General features: G+C 41.7%; 1 protein-coding gene and 1 long non-coding RNA gene across 3 annotated transcripts in view; one reads left to right on the top strand and one right to left on the bottom strand.

The window, feature by feature from the left end:
• The window catches only part of LOC134346373 (uncharacterized), a 162,913-nt gene that overhangs the window by 122,118 nt on the left and 18,900 nt on the right, over positions 1 to 21,895 (top strand). The gene's annotated exons all lie outside the window — the stretch shown is intronic.
• LOC134346352 (tumor necrosis factor alpha-induced protein 2-like) overlaps positions 1 to 21,895 on the bottom strand; it is a 49,914-nt gene that overhangs the window by 13,314 nt on the left and 14,705 nt on the right. For both annotated transcript variants that reach the window (XM_063047708.1, XM_063047704.1), the window contains exons 3-7: positions 17,919 to 18,119; positions 13,738 to 14,383; positions 11,454 to 11,565; positions 11,146 to 11,268; positions 1,224 to 1,324 (exon numbers count right to left, since the gene is read on the bottom strand). In XM_063047708.1, coding sequence (XP_062903778.1) covers positions 1,224 to 1,324; positions 11,146 to 11,268; positions 11,454 to 11,565; positions 13,738 to 14,383; positions 17,919 to 18,119 — 1,183 coding nt within the window. The remainder of the gene's footprint in view (positions 1 to 1,223; positions 1,325 to 11,145; positions 11,269 to 11,453; positions 11,566 to 13,737; positions 14,384 to 17,918; positions 18,120 to 21,895) is intronic.

The following is a 21,895-nucleotide window of genomic DNA, read 5'->3' as shown; positions in this document are numbered from 1 at the left end:
GTCAATATTTTTTTACACTGTTAAGTGTTCCTGATTTTCCTGATTTCTTCTTCATTTGTCATGTCTTAGATAAGTGGAGATTCATTTTATAATTATATTTTAATCATATTTTATTACTGATCCTTTAAATTTATTGACAAGAACTCCAGTAGATGGGATGAGGTTCTTGCAGTCTAGTTTAAAATTAATTTTTGGTTGATTACAACTTTGTACAAATCTTTTTCATATGTTTCTTGTTTATTACAATCTCTGGGCATTTCCATAGTTGCCATTTAATACAATGGAAAGTCCCAAATAGGAGAATGTTGTGGCTTGGCAGTCCTCAGTAAGTTGCAATTTTCCATGTGAAATTAAATGTTACCATTGCCAATGCATATTTCTCTAAACACATGTTTCTTTTTATATGAAGCTGGGAAATGAGTAGTCTCTGACCCCAAACCCAAAGCTGGATTTTTAATGGGATGAAATTCTGTCTTTAAAAGCCAAGGATGGGACAAGGAATGATCTTGTAAAATGCTTTCACTTTATTTCATCAGAAACTTGAAGAAAACAATGAAAAGCATGATTTGAGTTGTTCAGTCAAACATATTTTTAAGCTGGTTCATGAACTCAGAGGTCCCTATAGCCTGGATTAGTTTATATTCCACATTTGCAAAGAGTATGGGAGACTGTATTTCTGACTATGCACTCCTCAGCTTCTCATTGTAGGTTATCTTATATAGAGTGGGGAAAGCAGGCTGAAGATCTCCTGGACAGTCAATAAGTCCAAGTAAGATTTGGCCATCTTGCTTCTTTCTCTGACTGCTGCTCTCTTCTATGGCTTTATCTGTATCCAGGTGATTCCGGAGAAGGAACCCACTGATCTCTGTAAGACCCCCTGTGATCACTGGGTGTCAAAAATGTTGCATTGTGCATGAGGAATGCAATATTCTTATTTTAGATGGTAAGTTTGAGGGTTAACTTTTGAATGTTTTTTTTCCTCAAACAGGGAGAAAATGAACCAATATCAAGGATGATGCCTTCTTATGCCCAGCTGAAAACTATGCATCTCACTTTCAAGTGACTTAATTTTTATTGGTCTCAAATATACAAAAGAGCATCCACACATTTGTTCAGAAACCAGGAAAGATAAAATGCCTCTTTTATTATGTAATTTTGTACTGGTTTGAAGTCATGATTTTAAAAGGAGACGCATGTTTCTATATATTACAGATCTGTTGTACCTTCCCAGGAAGGAATGTGCTTCCTCCAGTATGATGACAACTGTTTTGTCAACCATCTCGTTAGTAAGAGTTCCAGCCTCCTGGATTGCCCCTTCAATTATCTGAGGGATAAAGGATTAAAACATGTTAAGTTATTAGAGGGTAAAGATTAACAACTGACTTATGTATTGAGAACCAATGGAATAATGTACAAAAATGATCACAACAGCATGAAAACATAATAGTAATTTCTCGTTTTAAACAGAATGTCAGTACAGATTGGCAGTAAGTAAATAGCAAAGAAATAAAGTGATTTATGCACTATGCTAAATTGAAAGTAATGTCTACCAGTTCTGCATTTTTTCCAGTGAATGTAAGATTTTTTGTAATTGAACATTTACAGCAGATTTTCAGAGTGAGTGGATGAAAATTCTTTGTTTTCATTCTTGGAAGAAGGTTGGATACAGTTAAAATCAATGTTATTGTTATATTTTCATTACTATTATTTTCAGTTCAACTCAGATTCTGATAAGCTTGATGTTATGATTTAACTTTAAGGCTTCAACACAGAACCTTTGGCCCACAAAGTTCATACGAAACTCTTTTCCTATCTACACTGATCCACTTGCTCATATTAGGCCCGTCTACGCTCTGCCTATTTCAGTGCCTTTCTAAATATCTCTTAATGATAGCGATTTGTATTTAATTCCACCACCTCCTCTTGCAATGAGTTCCTGATACTAACACTGTGTAAAAAAAAATCCCTGAGTCGACTTCAATACTACTTCCTCGCACCTTAAAGCAATATGTACACTCTTATTTTTGATGCTGCTATCAGAATCAGTTTTAATATCACCAGCATTGTTAGCATTATGGCAGCAGTACAATAAAATACATGATAAGTAAATATAGAGAAAAAAAGCAAAATTACAGTAAGTATATATGTGTCTATTAAATAATTAAGTAAAAATAAGTCATGCTGAAAAACAGAAATAAAAAAAGTAGAGAGGTAGTGTTCATCAGGACTACCTACACTATCGTGAACACAAAATAATCTGCTGATGCTGGGGTCAAAGCAACACTCACAACATGCTGGAGGAACTCAGCAGGTCGGGCAGCATCCGTGGAAAAGATCGGTCGACGTTTCGGGCTGGAACCCTTCGTCAGGACTGTAGAGGGAAAGGGCCTATAAGGAAGGTGGGGGGAGGGTGGGAGGGAGAAGGCTGGTAGGTTCCAGGTGAAAAACCAGTAAGGGGATTGATAAGGAGGTGGGGGAGGGGAAGCAGGGAGGTGATAGGCAGGAAAGGTGAAGAAGGAACAGGGGAAAACACAATGGGTAGTAGAAGGAGGCGAAAGCATGAGGGAGGTGATAGGCAGCTGAGGGAGGGGGCAGAGTGATATAGGGATAAGGGAAGGGAGGGGGAGGGAATTACCGGAAGTTGGAGAATTCTATGTTCATACGAGGGGGCTGGAGACTACCTAGACGGTATATGAGGTGTTGCTCCTCCAACCTGAGTTTAGCCTCATCATGGCAGTAGAGGAGGCCATGTATGGACATATCTGAATGGGAGTGGGAAGCAGAGTTGAAGTGGCTGGCTACTGGGAGATCCTGTCTGTTTTGGCAGACCCTCCACGACTCCCTGGTCCACACGTCCCTCCCCACGGATCTCCCACCTGGCACTTATCCTTGTAAGTGCAAGTGTTACACCTGTCCCTACACCTCATTTCTTGCCACCATTCAGGGCTCCAAACAGTCCTTCCAGGTGAGGCAACACTTCACTTGTGAGTCTGTTGGGGTCATCTATTGCATCCAGTGCTCCTGGTGGGGCCTCCTCTACATCGGTGAAACCCGACGCAGATTGGGGGACTGCTTCGTCGAGCACCTCTGCTCCATCTGCCAAAACAGACAGGATCTCCCAGTAGCCACCCACTTCAACTCTGCTTCCCACTCCCATTCAGATATGCCTCCTCTACTGCCATGATACGGCTAAACTCAGGTTGGAGGAGCAACACCTCATATACCGTCTAGGTAGTCTCCAACCCCTTGGTATGAACACAGAATTCTCCAACTTCCGGTAATTCCCTCCCCCTCCCTTCTCCTATCCCTACATCACTCTGCCCCCTCGCCCAGCTGCCTATCACCTCCCTCATGGTTCCGCCTCCTTCTACTACCCATTGTGTTTTCCCCTATTCTTTTTTCACCTTTCCTGCCTATCACCTCCCTGCTTCCCTTCCCCCACCCCTTTATCTTTCCCCTTACTGGTTTTTCACCTGGAACCTACCAGCCTTCTCCTTCCCACCCTCCCCCCACCTTCTCTATAGGGCCTCTGCCTCCTCCCTCTTCAGTCCTGACGAAGGGTTCTGGCCTGAAACGTCGACTGATCTTTTCCACTGATGCTGCCCGACCTGCTGAGTTTCTCCAGCGTGTTGTGAGTGTTGCTATCTACACTATCTGTCTGTCTGTCTGTATCTTTTTTTACGGCGGTTGGCATCCAGCTTAATGGTGCATTACCGCCACCCTCTGCTCCAGAATGTGCACTAGACATATAATCTAAATCCCTTCACCCAATCGTGCGCGTGCGCGCGCACACACACACACACACACACACACACACACATATATACAAACCTACACTTCACCCTCCCATCTTTGACCATCCTAGTATCCTATTCCTGTTTATTCGTCATATTCTATAAAAAAACCCTGTACCCCTTAAAAACGCTAAAAATACCCGGACTTGAGCTCTCTCACCCATGCCCAGCAACTCTTTTAATGTGAATTCCTGCATCCCCAACTCCCTTAATTTATTTCTCATCATCTCTCTCTGTATCCCATACTTCCTGCAACACAAAACTACATGTTCTAGTGACTCCTCTTCCTGACATTCCTCACACAATCCTGTCTGGTGTTTCCCTATCATTTTCAATGTTTTGTTTAATGCACAATGCTCCAGCCTTAACCTCGTCCACAAAATTTCCTCTCTTCTGTTTCCGTTACCTACCCTAGTAACTGCAACACTCTTTTGTATTTGATATAAATGCCTCCCTTTCCCCTCCCTGTCCCATCTTTCTTGCCACATTCAGTTGACTTTTTCCCAGATTACACACTTAACCTCTGCTTTACTGATACTAATGTGCATTTCCACATTTTCTTTCTTTAACGCCCTCTTTGCCAACTCATCCACCCGCTCATTCCCCTTCACCCCTACATGTGCTGGAACCCTTAGAAATTTTACCTGACCTCCCTGATTTGCAATTCTTGTAACTAACTGAAGGACTTCATAAAGTACATCTTGCCGACTGTTTGTGTGAAAAGACCTTAAACTTGCTAGAACTGAGGATGAATCTGAACATATCAATGCTTTGGCTTGTCTGGCTTTCTGCACCTATTGCAATGCAACCAACACTGCCAGCATCTCCACTGTAAACACCCCTAACTTATTAGATGTTCTTCTGCTGATTCCAATTTCTTTTGCTGGTATTACCACCCCAAACCCTGTCACTCCTGTTTCAGGTTCCTTCGCACCATCCGTATAAATGTGAGTATAATCACTATACTTTTCCATCACATGACAGTTAAATGCATTTACCAAATCTGTTTTATATCTTTCTTTCCTTTTTACCTCTAACAAATGCCAGTCTATGTCAGGCCATACAAGCTTCCATGGAGCTACAACCGGATAAACTACTGAAGGATTTATCCTCAGATCAAATACTCCACATTCTTTCGCGATATCATTCCCTACCCGACTAAAGATATCCCTCTGAAACCTCCCATTTTCCCAGCACTCCTGCAACACTCCTTTAGTAGGGTGAGAATCATTGTGCCCCTGCAAGTTAGCCCAGTAGTTTGCCATCAGTTGCATCCTTCTTAGTTCCAAAGGCATTATTCCCATTTCTACCTGTAGGGCTGACACTGGTGACGTTTTAAAAGCCCCACCGCACACTCTCAAGGCCTGAGCCTGAATCACATCCAATTTCCTTATAAGAGACCTAGCTGCTGATCCATATACTATATTTCCATAATCCAATACAGATCTTACTAAAGCCATATACATTCTCTTCAAAGCTGAACAACTTGCTCCCCATTCCCTACCAGTCAAACATTTCATCACATTTATTACTTTTTTACATTTCTCCTCAACTTTCCTGATATGGTCTGCCCATGTTAATCGTGAATCAAATATAACTCCCAGAAATTTAAATGATGCAACCCTTTCTAATTCAACCCCATACGTCCTTAACTTCTTCCCCATCTCAACCCTTTTCCTGGTAAAAAATACAGTTTGAGTTTTATCTACTGAAAATCTACATCCCCAATCATAACCCCACTCCACTACTTCATCAATTGTTTCTTGTAGTTTCCTGATTGTATAGTCCATGTTCCTGCCTCTTTTCCACAAGGCCCCATCATCCGCAAACAGTGACCTACCTATATCCACTGGTACCTTTGTGAAGACATCATTGATCATAATGATGAAAAGTAACGGGCTAATCACACTACCTTGAGGTGTGCCATTTTCTACTATGTACTGTTTTGATAATTCTGATCCAATCCGAACTTGAATTTTTCTACCAAACAAAAAATCTTTAATCCAATTAAAAACTCTCCCACCAACCCCCATCTTGTGCAGTTTAATTAATAATCCTTCCTTCCACATCATATCATGGGCTTTTTCAATGTCAAAGAACACTGTCACTACTGACTCTCTATTTGCCTGGGCCTTCCTTATTTCAGTCCCTAGCATAATCACTGAGTCCATGGAATTCCTTCCCTTTCTAAAACCACTCTGATAACTTGCCAGCATTCCCCTTTTCTCAAGCTCATATGATAACCTTTCTGTTATCATCCTTTCCATTATCTTACATATACTTGATGTTAATGCAATTGGTCTGTAGCTAGTGGGTTTTGACAGATCCTTGCCAGGCTTCCTTATTGGAATTACTACTGCTTCTTTCCATGCACTTGGTAATCTTCCCTCCTCCCACACTCTGCTATAAAAATGCAGCAACTTCAAGAGCGCTCCTTCTCCTAGATTTTTTTAGCATCACAGAGCATATCAGATCTTTCCCTGGGGAGGTTGGTCTCGATCTCTTTATTGTTCTCACCATTTCTGCTAATGTAAATGGATCATCAATTATATCATCTGTTCCTTCCTTCCTGCTTAACACACCTGGGTGTTGGCTCATTATTCTTTCCCTTCTTCTTCTCCCTTCTTCAGACAAATTTTCTGAACTGTGTATCAGTACAAATGACTTGGCCATGACCTCAGCCTTATCCCTACTGGAGACTGCAGTTTCCTCCTCAGATATCATTGCTGGATATTCCCATTCCCTTCTATCTCCTCCCATCCTCTTAATCATTCCCCATATCTCTCCCACAGGTGTTGTTCTTCCTATCTTGTCGCAAAAACTCCTCCAACTTGCCCTTTTAGCTTGACGTATAGTTCTTCTCACCACTGCCTGTGCTTTCTTATATTGAACCAAATGCTGCATATTATGGGTTCTTTTAACTAGCCTGAATGCTCTACTTCTGTTTTTTACAGCCTGACAACATTCCTCTGTCCACCATGGTACCAGTTTTCTATTCATCCTATTTTCACTCCTAGGTATAGATCCTTCTGCTGCCATGATAATTGCTGAAGTCACCTGACTGTTTAATTCATCTACATTTCCAGAAATATCAATCTTTGTCAACCCTTCTTCACTCAATTTCTGGACCTTACCCCAATCAGCTTTTTCAAACACCCACTTTGGGGTTCCGCCACCTGGTCTTACTTCAACTCTTTCACCCACCGAACACAAAACTGGGTAGTGATCACTGCCTACTGTTGAAGCAGTCCAAACTCCCCAGTTACTAATGCCAGCCAAGGTATTAGACACTAACGTAATATCTAACACTGACTCAGTTCCTGTTGTTATGTCTATCCTTGTGCCGCTACCATCATTCATACACACCAAATCCCTTTCTTCCATCAAATCTTCAATTACCTTTCCATTTGGATCTGTAATCTGATCCCCCCATATTGTGCTATGAGCATTGAAATCTGCACACCACACTACTTTATGTCTATTTTGTCCTTGTATCTTTAATAGGCTGTCCAAATCCAACCTTTTACATGGATTGTAGTAGTTAATTATAACCACTCCCTCCCCTCTCTCCCACACTTCCACCACTATGTATTCCTGATCATCTCCTTTCTCCAGTACCCTATATGGTATACCTTGCTTGATTAACATAGCACAACAACCTCCTCCTCCCCCTAGATTTCTATCTTTCCTTATCATTGTATACCCAAATACCACAAAGTCTAAAGTTGGTTTCAACCAAGTTTCCTGAATACACACTACATCCGGTTTTACAACCATTTCTTTAATAAAGTGCTTGAATTCCTGGCTATTGGCCAGTAAGCTCCTTGCATTCCATTGTAAAAGAATCACCATAATTAGTATTAACCAACACATGACACTTCCTGGCTTGACTGATTACTGAGGTTCTCCCTCACTTCCTCCCATGTCAGCCCTACTAACCCTAAATGGTTTACTGCTGCTTTTACCACCAGCTGAATTTTGTCACTTTTTGACTTTACCTCAGCAGTACTATTAATCACTCCTGCAATGAATGTTACTAGAGCCTTTTTGTCTGCATAAATCCTGTCATTTGTTCTTTGTTGCATCTCTCGTATCCTTACTGCTCCCTGTTCATTAGGAGCATTAGTCTGTTCTCTTGACATTCTTACAGCTTCTGCATAAGTGATCTTTCTTTTCACTCTTATTTCTTGAATTTTAGTCTCCCGTCTGACAACCTCACACCCACTATATGCAACATTATGAGCTCCTCCACAATTGCAGCATTTTGGTTGAACTCCTGTTCCGCACTTTCCATATTCATGATCACCCCACATCTAGCACATCTCCTCTGCCTTTTACAGTTTTTAGCCACGTGTCCAAACCTTTGACAATCATAGCACCTCAGTGGCTTTGGCACATACACCCTTACTGGGTAACTCATGAAACCCAGGAACACCTTCCTTGGCACTCTTTCTTCTTCAAATTCAATCCATACTGATTCACTTTCCCTTTTCACTCCCTCCTTTGTTGTTTTCAGTCTTTGAACATTCATTACTTTCCCTCCTTTGATATTCCTCTTTATCTCCTCCATATTTATACTCATTGGTATCCCCGTGATCACTCCTTTACAACCACTATTTTGTGCTCCCACCCTCCCAGTGTATTCCACCTTGCATTTTCCTATCTTTTTTAGCTTGAGTGCTTTCTCAAGTTGTTCCTCATTCGCACATCTTACCAATAAGTTGCCGTCATTAAGGACTTTTGCAAATACTATTTCCCCTATCTTATTTGTCAGAGTTGTTGTTAGCACAAACGGGTTAATTTTCTTCATATGTCCCTGAGTCTTCTCATTAAACCCAATTATGACAACACCTCCTCTCTGAGCTTGTTCATCTTCCTCACTTTCAGAGCTTTCTCCACCATCATTTCTTATTCTTTTATTCCCTTTGTCTTGGTTTTTATTCATCCGACCCCTCACTACCTCCTCATTCCCTTTATTTCTCCCTTCACAATAATCCACCTCTCCCCAGCTGCCTACCTCTGGTCCCAAGTCTCTATCCCTCTCCTTCTCCACTTTCTTTCCCTCAACCCCACCTCTTATCTTGTCCGCCATTACCGGACCCACACGACCCCCTCCCAGCAATTTCCGTTCCTTCCCCACTCTCTTTCCCTCAACAGGTTCCAAACCACATTCACGCATCAAGCAAAACACAGCCAGCTTCCAGTCGAGCCAACTCAGCAGCTGGACCTTCCAGCAGCCAGCCATCTACACTATCTGCATCTCTTATATAATTTTATATACATATATCAGTTCACCTCTCAGCCTCTTGCACTCCAGGAAAAATAAACCCAGCCTGTTCAAATTTCTGGATCATTAGGACCTCTTCTGAGGCAGGTGAGACCAATATCGTTGTGGGCAGGTTAGCTAGAGCTGTTGGGAGTGGTTTAAACTAATATGGCAGAGGGATGGGAACCAGTATGATAGAGCTGAGGATGAGCCAGCAATTTGCAAGTAAATGGTGTAATATATAATATGAATGTAAGGAAGTACAAGGCAATGACTGGGTACAACTGCAGACAGAGCAAAGAGTTAAGTTGTACCACAGAGGCAAAATTCATAAAGGTGAAGAATGCAGGGCTGAAGGTGCTGTATTTAAATGCATGTAGCATTTGGAATAAGGTGCACAAACTCATGGCACAAATAGAGATTGGTCGGTATGACATTGTGGACATCACTGAGTTGTGGCTGAAGGAAGGTCATTGTTGGAAGCTGAACATCAAAGGATTTACTTTGTATCAAAAGGACAGGTAGGAAGGCATAGGTGGTGTCACTCACGGCTTTGGTTATTCTGCTGGACGCGTCAAATTGTTGTGCTGGGTGGATCAACGAAATGGCAAATGAAAATCACTTACAAACAAATGCCTGGAGATTCTTAATCTGCTGCTGTTTTGTGGAACATTAATTCGGGTAGTGAAATGTTAAAGTGTTTGTTGAAAAATGACATAAATTGCTAACGATTGCCAATTATATGACCATAAGACAAAGGAGCAGACCACTGTAATTTCCCTTAATCCACTGAAATACTGCTATGTCAGACTTTACTTTCTCCCTATCAGATTTCAAGTTGAACTCAATCATATTGGGATCACTGCCTTCTAAGGGCTCTTTTACCTTAAGCTCCCTAATCACCTCCAGTTCTTTACCCAATCCAGTATAGCTGATCCCCTAGTCAATGACAAACTGCTCTGAAAAGCCATCTCATAGGTATTCAACAAACTCACTTTCTTGAGGCCCATTACCAACCTGATTTTCCCAATCGACCTGCATGTTAAAATCTCCCATGACTATCATAACATTGCCCCTTTGCCACACCTTTTCTATTTCCTGTTATAATCTGTGGTCCACACCCCAGCTACTGTTAGGAGGCCTGTATATATCTGCCATCAGGATCCTTTTACCCTTGAGGTTTCTTAACTCAACCCACAAGGATTCAACATCTTCCGATCGTATGTCACATCTTTCTACTGATTTGACGCCATTCTTTACCAGCAGAGCCACGTCTCTCCCTCTGCCTACCTTCTTATCCCTCTGATACAATGTGTAACCTTGGACATCTGTCCTATTCTGAGTCCCTTCACTCTGGTTCCCATCCCTCTGCCAAGTTAGTTTAAACCTTCCCCAACAGCTCTAACAAACTTGATTGTGAGAATATTGGTCTCCCTTGGGTTCAGGTGCAACAGCTCAACCTTTTGAACAGGTCATACCCCCCCCGCCCCCCACCGGAAGAGATGCCAATGATCCAAGAACCTGAAGCCCTGTTCCCTGCACCAGCTTCTCAGCCACGCATTTATCTGACAAATCATCCTGTTTTACCCTCATTAGCACGTGGCACAGATAGCAATCCAGAAATTACTATCCTGGAGTCCTGCTTCTCAGCTTTCTTCCTAACTGTCTAAATTCTCTCTTCAGGACCTCATTACTTTTCCTTCCTATGTCATTGATACCAATATGTACCAAGACATCTGGCTGCCCTTCCTCCCTCTCTAAAATGCTGTGGACACGATCCGAGATGTCCCAGACCCTGGCACCTGGGAGGCAACATGCCATCCGGGTGTCCTGTTCACATTCACAGAATATCATGTTTATTCCTGAGTCCCCTATCACTAATGCACCCCTCTTCTCCCTCTTTACCTTCTTCAGCACGGACCCATGCTCAGTGCCAGTAACCTGGTCTCTGTGGCAATCCCCTGGATTGAATTATGCCATCTCATTGCGATTTTCTTTGTTGTCCCTTTAGCTAGAGTAAGGTATTCTTTTGGAAATACAGGTGCACAGGTCTTTTTAAATTTTTTTTGGTGCTATTCTGTGTACCTGGATTATGTCAATGGGTAGCTCACTGTGGTAATACTCATTCAGCACAATTGGTTCTTCTTCACGTTTCCATTTGTCCTCTTCTATACGGAGACTCTTATACATATGTGTTCTGGTATCTGACTGCAATAAAGAAAGCAATTGAATTTAGAGAAGCATATACTGTGCAATCATTAATGCTTCCAAAAGACCAGCTAAAAAAATATTGCAACACATGACTTCTCTTGATTGCTTGACCACAGAAGTTCCAATTACAATTTTAAGTTCATTTGTACATTTTAAATGCAAGGAAGTGATAAACATTTTACCTGTAAGGCAGAAAAGTATTCACTTTTCAAATGACTGATCATCCTCTCTGGGAGCAAGGTCTTTGACATTTCCTGACTTGTTTCTTCAGATTGTGTGATGGTACTGAGAAGACTGAACAAGGAATCATAAGTTTTCACATTGACTAATTTGATGTGTTTCCAAACAGCATTTTGAAAACTAAAATATGTCAATCGTCAATACACTACACACCCAATGGAAAGCTGTACTACTATCAAAAATCAATAGTCACTTTTCTTTCACATCAAAATTTTGACACAAAACCACATAAGGAGATCTGAAGTTGACTGAAACTGGGTCAAAGAGGCAAGATAATGGAAAAAAAAACTGGAGCAGAGCAGAGAGATTTGAGGAGGGAATTTAAGACTTTGGAGCCTTTCCAAATGAAGGCACGACTGCCTAAGAGAAAATGACTGAAATGGGGATTGATTAATAGTTCAAAACTGGAAGAGTACCGACACATTGGAATACAGGCTGGAGAAGAGTGGACATAGGCGGCCAATTTTACATCTGTTAAGATTTTTCCAATTGAGATATTTCTGATCAAGAGTTGATGTTAGCTGATATGCGCAGCATAAATGGTTTAATTAGTCTTGGTGTTAAGTAAGATATGGACAACAGAGATTTGGATGATCTTGAGTTTACAGAAGACAGAAGAAGGAAGATGAACTTGGAGTGTGAGGGAATGGTCAACTGTAAAGTGATTTCAGCATCAGATGAGCAGAAACTTTGTGAGGATGCACTTTATGCAGGTCTGTAGTCTAGTGTAGTTTTGTGGTGTTTTTTTACATAGTTCAGCGTAGTTTTTGTATTGTTCATGTAGCACCATGGTCTTGAAAAACGCTGTCTCGTTTTTACTCTGTACTGTACCAGCAGTTATGGTCGAAATGACAATAAAAAATGACTTGACTTGAAATTAAAGGAAGTAAACTTAGTCTTGCTTGTACCTTAGTGATAGTTGGAAACTTATCTCGAGTTTAAATCTATCAATGAGAGTGATCCAGTTATTTTAGACAGTTTCTATGGCAAAGAAATTGAGAGAATGACTAGGAAACAGAGCTTCTGAAGGTGTCTGAAAGCAGTTGATTTGCCCTTTCCTGTCTTTTATTCAGAAGAGATTTCTGTTCATTCAATATGGATGACTGTCAAACAGTCTGTGAGTTTGGATATAGGTGGGAGGAGGGGGCAAAGTCATAGGAGCTGGTGGTGTACTTGGGCTGGGCATTAACAGTACATCTATGAAAGCAGACTACTTTTCTGAATGACATTGCTAAAAGCTAACTTGGACTATGAAATAGTAGAACAGAAGGGCAATGTAGAGTGTAATTTCTGGTGTAGTGATCGGATTGAATTCATCCAATTTTCTGCAAGTATATTCTGTGTGAAATTCCGGTGGTTCACAATGACTATTGCTTTATATGAATCAGCTAGATGTGGAGATGCACCCTTAAGGTTATGGGGAAGAATGGGGAGAAGACATTGTTAAATCATAAGAGTAGAAGAACGTGGCTAAATATATGTACAGATCACAAAAAGTGGCAAGCCATATTGACAAAGTGATTAATAAGTTAGACAGTCTGGGATTCATCAATGGAAGGCAGGAAGGACATGTTAACTATTTGTAAAAAAAGGTCGGTCTGAACATGGCTGGAGTACTTTATTCCAATTGTAGTCACATTATTATAGGAAGGATGTAGAAGTATTAGAAAGAGTCCAGGAGAGATTTATGAGAATGGTTCTTGGGCTGAGAGACCAGTTTCAATGATGGAAGATTGTTGGAGAAGAGAAGGCTGAGAGAGTTAAAATGAAGCGGGGTTCTAGACAGAGTGGATAGTGGGAGTTTGTTCCTATTGGCAGTGAGGTTAAGGACTAAAAATTACAGGTACAAAATAAAGGTGCAGAAAATTAAGAGTGACAAGAGGAAAACATTCTTAAAGCAGCCTTTGGTTGGAATGTGAAACCTACTGCCTGTAGATGTAGGTGGAGGTAGATTCCACTGGAGCTATTAAGAGGAATTGAATCAATTGTGAGGAAAATTTGAAATGCCACAGAGAAGGAGCTGGGGATGGAACTAGTCAGTTGCCCTAGTCATTGATTTGGCTTATAAATGGTGATGTAAGTGGTCTCCTTCTATGCTGGAACCATATTGTCATTCTATGATCTACAATAAGGTAAGCAGGTAAGAAAATCTTGATCTTAGAATATAATACTTGACAATAATACAGTAAATAAATTAAACATATGTTGGATATGTATCCAACTTACTTTGGATAACAGGAGTAAATCCAGTGCAAAAAAGGATAAACATTTTTTCCTTTTGGTTCACTTTCTATGATTAATTCCATGAGGGATGAACTTTTTTTATGATAATATTCCACATACTTTTCGCATATGTTGTACTCTTGAGGATAACATGGTTTGATGCAGTTCACAATGGTGTCAAAATCCTCTTTCAGTTTTTTATGATGCTGCACTAAATGCTCAAAAAGCCATTTGGTTTCTGCAGCATCAGGAATACTGGGTAGCTCACCTAATCTTTCATTGACAGATTGCTCTATAATACTCAACCATTTAGTTTCCCATCTTCTTGGCCTAACTTCTGCAATAGCTCCAGATTTCTCCTTTTCCTCTAGATATATTTGATCCGCTTTTTCTTCTTGCATGATCACTCTTACTGCCATCTTCAACAGATCTGGGTTTTCCTTGGAAATGCTCATTGAGTTTTTTGCCACTGTGAAAATTTCAGCACTAAGCAGCTCATACAGTGATTCTATTCCTTTCTTTTGCTCTTTGACGAGTTCTTCATCAGCCTCTGTTGTATCATTAGTATATTGTTTATGTTCCAATTTGATGAGGTGGCAGTCGGCCTTAAAATACTGCCTTTTTTCAATAAGTTCTTTGATGTCCATTTCTAGGCAAAAGGAAATTACTGTTATAATTCCATTAAAATACACAAAAACTTCTAGTCAATTACAATTGGTCGAAGTTTTCAAAAAAATTTGAGATTTGCTTTCAATCAACAGAAAATGCCGGAATCAATCAGCAGGTGAGGCAGCACTGGTAAAAAGGAAAAAGTGTCAACAGAATGTAAAATGTTAACTATGTGCCACAGATGTTGCCTGACCTGCACATTGGGATAAATACCTGTTTCTAGTTCTGATTTCCAGCATTTGCAGATTTTTTTGTTGCTTTCAGTAAATATTGTTAGCATATATATTGGTCTTCATATTTAAAAGTAAACCATTTGCCATCAAATCGTTCATCATAATTGGTAATTAGCAAAGCATGAAGTGTTTCTTCTTTAATTGAGAACACACTCAGAACCAATTATTAGAAATAATATTCTTAATTACAGGCAGTTTAGAAAATATATCTTTATTTCTTACTAAGTCAATGAAAGTATAATGTAATACTGTTACAAGTGGAATATCTCCAATCCGTTTATAGCCTCCTGTCAAAAGACCTTGTATATGTTGTACACTCCCAAGTTTGTGCCCATTTGTAACACAATACCAAAGTGGCTCTGATCATTGCCATAAATAGCATCCTAAGTGCTCATTACATAGCTAATGAAAACAACCCCTCCAATGTTTCTACATCATCCTCCTCCACTGCAGAACTGTATTTTGTTCTTATCCGTACAATCTTAGTGAGACTTTCACCTGTAACAACTTCTTTCCCACCCCACTCCTCCATCCTTCCTCCAGCATAGCATCTAATGTTCCTAAATTAAATACTGGGAAGCCTGAAGTCATCAGCCTCCAAAAGCTAAAATGGTGGTATTAGTCTCACTGATGCTGTTTCAAAAGGCTCACTCAAAAATGGTGATGAAACACAGTTCCAATTTCGCATGAGCAGATTCCCTTTTTTAAAGTCAATCTGCTTCAGGAATGGTGGGCATTGGTACTGAATTTCCATCATACCATAAGACATAGGATTAGACTGGGGCCATTTGGCCCCTCAAGTGTGCTCGGCCATTCCATCATGGCTGATTTATTATTCCTCTAAACCCCATTCTTCCACCTTCTTGCCATAACCTTTGACGCCCTTACTAATCAAGCACCTATCAACCTCCGCTTTCAATATACCCGATGACTTTGCCTCCGCAGCAATCTGTGGCAATGAATTCCGCAGGTTCACCTCCCTCTGACTAAAGAATTTCCTCCTCATCTCTGTTCCAAAGGGATATCCTTCTATTCTGGGGCTGTGCCCTCTGGTCCTAGAATCCCCCACTTTCAGAAACATCCTCTCTAAATCCACTCTATCTAGGTCTTTGAATATTCGATAGGTTTGATGCACTATCAATTACTCCAAAAGACTGGAAGTAGAGTAAATACTGAAAGGCTTTTAGTAACAGTAAAATGGACCCACGTCCATGCTGTATGTCTGTCCTGGACCGTGGGAGGAGCAGTGACACAATCGCCTTTATTCAGGGTTTTGTGGAGGAGCCGCAGGAGCAGTCAGCAGAGGAACGTGTCCAGGCATGTCCAGACAGGTAACCCAGTTACAATCTATATACATGGGTTACCACAAAGTTTCAATAAGATCCCCCCTCATTCTTCTAAACTCCAGCAAGTACAGGCCCAGAGCCATCAAGTGCTCCTCACACATTAACCATTTCATTCCTGGGATCATTTTCATGAACCTCCTCTGGGCCCCCTCCAATGCCAACACATCCCTCCTTTGATAAGGGGCCCAAAACTGTTCACAATACAAGAGGGGTCTGTCCAATGCTTTAAAAAGCCGCAGCTGATTTCCCACAACAATGCCAGCATTCTTGTAGCTATTAATGAGTGCGTGTTGCAATGAGTGGAGTGTGTGGGAAGGGGGTTGGAAGGAAAGGGTCTACAGGTAAAAACCTTCCAGTGGAATGGAGGAATGTGCACAGAACTTTGAAAAGAGGCTGCAGAAATTAGCCTGCCTGTGCAAAGAGCATACATAGAAGGATGTTTCTGGGGACGTTTCTGTAAGGGTGTGAATGATCTTTATAAATATCTGAACTTTTGCAGTGGAATGCCTCTTAAAGATAATTCTAAAAACTGAAGGTATACCACTCAGCTGGTAGTTCTTTTTGTGACTTCTGCAGTCAACAATATACAGCAAGTGAAAGCTGTCAGAATGAAGGTAGCTCTGAATATGAGAGACATACTGGCACGTGTGCTTGGTTGTTATTTCAAACGTGTAGCTAACACAAATGCCTGTGCTGCTCTCAAAGACAAAGGCAGGTCACCCTCGGTCTCAGAAACCTTTTGCAAGCTGCTTCTGCTGAGTTGTGACATCCACTGGCATAGAGGGAAAATGTTCATTTTTGGTGAGGACCTTTGCATTCACAGCCGAATGAAACACTTTATTGATTTGCAAGGTGCTGAAAGAAACTGTCATACATGCATAGAGATCTTCCATTTATCAGTAGCACGTTTTATGTCTGATAACTTTCACCAAGTTTTTAGTCATTTCTGAACATGAAACCGCTTCATATTTTGAGGAAGTGGCAACTCTGACCATTTCACTTTTAGGAGAATCCAGATACAAAAACTTTGAGGATATGATGACTGGTTCTGTCTACTGAAAGGTTTTGGCAGAAAATTGGGTAATACCCAAGGTATGTGTGGGAGAGGTGCATGTGATCTTCAGCATTACTAAAAACTGATTTTTCTTTGCGTGAACAATGGCAGTAATGATATGATTGAAAAAAATTACCAGAAATAAACTTTAAGCCTTGTGGTGATGTGACATTTGGATGAGCTGGATATCAGAAAATCAATGCTAATAAGCATAGGATTCTCACATCAAGAAATCCACATTTTGTTCACAAATGCCATTAATGCATTCAGAAGCATTCACAAGATTGGTTAGAACTGTATTACCATGGTTTTCCTCTGCACATTTCTTTCTTTTTTGATATTGCATGGAAAGGTTTCTTAACCATCAAATTTGATCTCCTTGCATGGACTCTGGGGAACTGAACTAAACTGTTTCTAAAGTAAGTATATGTTTGGCATAGCATTGTGGGCCGGAGGGCCTGTATTATGCTGTAGATTTTCTATGTTTCTATAACTTCAGTATTGTATTTGACCAAATTGAATTTTAGATCATATATATATATTCCTCATCTGTATCTTAGTCATCTCTTGACTTTCAGTTGCAATTCAATTACAATTTCATTTACCGACAGATACACCTGCCATAAGGCAAAGAGATTGTCAGATGACCCTATATAAAATGTTCAGGGATATTTCATTTAAACAGTGTAAAATGTTCCAACAACGTTTGAAGATCAATATAAATATTTAAGAAGGTTTCCAAATTCTGCCTGTATTGATAATGCCCTCCAGATAATACCCTCACCTTCCTAACCTGAACAATCATTAACTTAATACCTGAAAATTTGTAATTTAACAAACACCATTAGGACTTTCTTTCTATGTTAACTATGAAAAACTTACCTGATAATACTTCAGCAGAATCCCAAGTTTTGCCATTGATATCTACAATATCCACAATGTCCTCTGTTGAATTAAGTGTTTTTTCCTTCTTATGCGAAAATAGTGAGAAAATGGCCCTTAGCCTATTGTGTTTCTTCACTTTAGGTTTAGAACCTATTCCTGAACTGTCAGCCGTCTGCATACAGGCTACCTTGTTTCCCACTGGAAAAGAATAAGCTGTATTTAAAAGCCAGCTAACATAATTGACATTGAATGTATTTTTATTGCAACAATTTTGTTTGCATTTATTTCCATGCATACAGATGTTACAGCACTTTTTGTAAATGAAGCAAAGTCTAACTTAAATTTATTCCATTAATAATATAATTAAAGGATTAAAATTATGTAGGTAAACTAACCGATAAAAACATACACACTAAAAACAAATATGCATGCAAAAATTACATCTAATATAATTATCTTTAATTTTCCCTATGCACAATATATGATTTTACTCAATTTTAATGTTCTAAGTTCAAAGTAAAATTTATTATCAAAGTACATAAATATCACTATATATGACCCTGAGATTCATTTTCCTGTGGGCATACTCAGCAAATCTATAGCATGGTATCTATAACAGGATCAATGAAAGATCAACCAGAGTACAGAAGACAACAAACTGTGCAAATGAAAATATAAATAAATAGCAACAAATAACGAGAACATGAGAATATGGCCTTAAAGTGAGGTCATTGGTTGTGGGGACTTTTCAATGATGGGAAACTGACTGCAGGCATTCCCTTTTATTCAAGCACCTGATGGTTAAGTGGTAGTAACTGTTCTTGAACCTGGTGGTGCGAGTTCTGAGGCACCTGTACCTTCTACCTAATGGCAACAGTGATAAGAGAGCATGACCTGGGTGGTGGGGATCTCTGATGATGGATGCTGCTTTCCTACGACAGTGTTACATGTAGATGTGCTCAGTGATTGGGAGGCTTTTACCCATGATGGACTGGGCCAAATCCACCTCCTTTTGTAGAATTTTCCATTCAAAGGCATTGGTATTTCCATACCAGAATGTGATGCAGCCAATCAATACACTCTCCACTGCACATCTATAGAAGTTTGTCAAAGTTTCTCTGTGAATCTCTTAAGACTCCTGAGGAAGCAGAGGTGGTGTTGTGCTAACACAATAGTGGGTCCTGGACAAATCCTCTGAAATAGTAACAGCCAGGAATTTAAAGTTGCTCACTTTCTCTACCTCTGATCCTCCAATGAGGACTGGCCCATGGTCCTCTGGATTCCCTCGCCTGAAGTCTGTAATCAGTTCCTTGGCCTTGCTGACATTGAATGAGAGGTTGTTATTACGGCACCACTCAGCCAAATTTTTAATCTCCCGCTGTCATGGTCCGGTCCGTGAAGGCCGGATTCCGGTTCACGGTCCGGTCCATCGTTCCTTATTCCAGGTTCTCCGGTTTTCTGGTTTTCCCTTGTCCTGTTGTGTGCCTTAATTGAGGCACATGATTCTGATCTTGGACTGGACTGTTCTGTCATAATGAGGGAGTGCTGGGAGCGGACCCAAATGCAAGACACAGATACTGAAGTATTAGGAACAGGACTTGACTAGGGTTAGGGACGTGACTGGATGCAGACTAGGAGCTGGGACAAGAACACAGACTTGGGCTAGGACATCGGCTAGGCAAGCAGGACCAGGACTAGGAACTGGGAACTAGGAGCCTGGGCTTGGACTCCGAGCCAGAGACTGGACAAGGACCCAGAACCAGGCAAGGACATGATGTGGCTACAGGACTGGACATGGCTTGAGTTCCTCAAGGCTAGGGTTCTTCATGGCTTGGGTTCCTTGAGGCGAGGACATGACGAGGCTTGGGTTCCTTGAGGCGAGGACATCAGGAGGCTTGGGTTCCTTGAGGAGAGGACATGAAGACAGACCCTTGGTCTCGAGCATGGGAACACGGAGCCTTGGACTTGAGAGACAGGAACATGGAACACAGAGCCGGGACCCCTCCTTGGGAACAGGATGTAGGGCCAGAACTCATACACAGAATGCTGAACACGACGAGACAGTTCCCAACACTAGGTAATGGCAAATGGCCGGACTTACCTAGTGAAGGCGTGGACACAGAGACAGTTCCCAACACTAGGTAGCAGCTTGTCAGTATCCCGTCCTTGCCTCTGTGCTATAAGTCAGGCTGCCTTTGCTGTTACCTGCAGTTGGATCTGTCCCTTCCTGTCCTTGTCTCCTTTGGGTAAGCTAGGCCGTTTTTGCTGTTACCCTGAGCCTGGACTGTTCCCTTCCCTTCCCCTTCCTTCTGAAGCCTTGCCTGCAACCTGTGTCTGGAGCCTAGGCTGCAACCTTATCAAGTTCAACCACCGGAGTGAGACCGGAGCCTTGCTGTGTCAAGATAAGGAACTGTCTATCGTTGAGTTGGAACTGTCTCTGTGTCCACACCTTTGCTAGGTAGGCCGGGCCATTTGCCGCTACCTAGTGTTGGGAACTGTCTCTGTGTCCACGCCTTCGCTAGGTAAGTCCGGCCATTTGCCGATACCTAGTGTTGGGAACCGTCTCATCATGTTCAGCATTCTGTGTATGAGTCCGGGCCCTACGTTCTGTTCCCAAGGAGGGGTCCCAGCTCTGTGTTCCATGTTCCTGTCTCTCAAGTCCAAGGCTCCATGTTCCTGTGCTCAAGACCAAGGCTCTGTGTTCATGTCCTTGCCTCGAGGAACCCAAGCCTCGTCATGTCCTCGCCTCGAGGAACCCAAGCCATGCCCAGTCCTGTAGCCCCGTCATGTCCTCGCCTAGTTTTGGGGCCCGAGCCCGAGTCAAGACCCAGGTTCTGGGTCCTTGTCCAGTATCCGGCTCGGAGTCCAAGCCCGGGCTCCTAGTTCCCAGTTCCTAGTCCTGGTCCCGCTTGCCTAACCAATGTCCTAGCCCAAGTCTGTGTTCTTGTCCCAGCTCTCTAGTCAAGTCCTGTTCCTAGTACTTCTGTGTCTGTGTCTTGCATTTGGGTCCGCTCCCAGCACTCCCCCATTATGACACCCTCCTATATGCTGATTCATCACCACCCTGATTCAGCCCACAATAGTGGTATCATCAGCAAACCTGAATATGGCATTGGTGCTGTGCTTAGCCAAACAATCATAGGTGTAAAGCGAATAGAGCAGGGATCTAAGCACACACACCTATGGTGCACCTCTGCTGATGGAGACCGTAGAGGAGATGTTGTTGCCAATCCAAACTAATTGGGGTCTGCAAATAAGGAAATCCAGGATCAAAGCAACACACACAAAATGCTGGTGGAACGCAGCAGGCCAGGCAGCATCCACAGGAAGAAGTACAGTCAACGTTTCGGGTCAAGACCCTTCGTCAGGACTGACTGAGAAAAGAGATAGTTAGAGATTGGAAGTGGGAGGGGGAGGGGGAAACCTGAAATGATAAGAGAAGACAGGAGGGGAGGGATGAAGCTAAGAGCTGGAAAGTTGATTAGCAAAAGTGATACAGAGCTGGAGAAGGGAGAGGATCATGGGACGGAAGGCCTTGGAAGAAAGAAAGGGGGAGGGGAGCATCAGAGGAAGGTGGAGAACAGGCAAGGAGTTATTGTGAGAAGGAAAGAGAGAAGAAGAAATAAATAGGAGCGATGTGGTAAGAAGGGGAGGAGGAGCATTAATGGAAGTTAGAGAAATCAATGTTCATGCCATCAGGTTGGAGGCTACCCAGACGGAATATAAGGTGTTGTTCCTCCAACCTGAGTGTGGCTTCATCTCGACAGTAGAGGAGCCCATGGATTGACATATCGGAATGGGACATGGAATTAAAATGTATTGCCTGCTTCCTCTGGCGGACAAAGCTAGGTGTTCAATGAAACGGTCTCCCAATCAGTGTCGGGTCTCACCAATATATAAAAGGCCACACCGGGAGCACTGGTCACAGTATATCACACCAGCAGACTCGCAGGTGAAGTGTTGCCTCACCTGGA

This window comes from Mobula hypostoma, chromosome 1, assembly GCF_963921235.1.
Source record: "Mobula hypostoma chromosome 1, sMobHyp1.1, whole genome shotgun sequence".
In the NCBI taxonomy this organism is placed as follows: domain Eukaryota; kingdom Metazoa; phylum Chordata; class Chondrichthyes; order Myliobatiformes; family Myliobatidae; genus Mobula; species Mobula hypostoma.
Note: the sequence above shows the minus strand (reverse complement) of the source record. Positions and strands in the feature narration are given on the sequence as shown.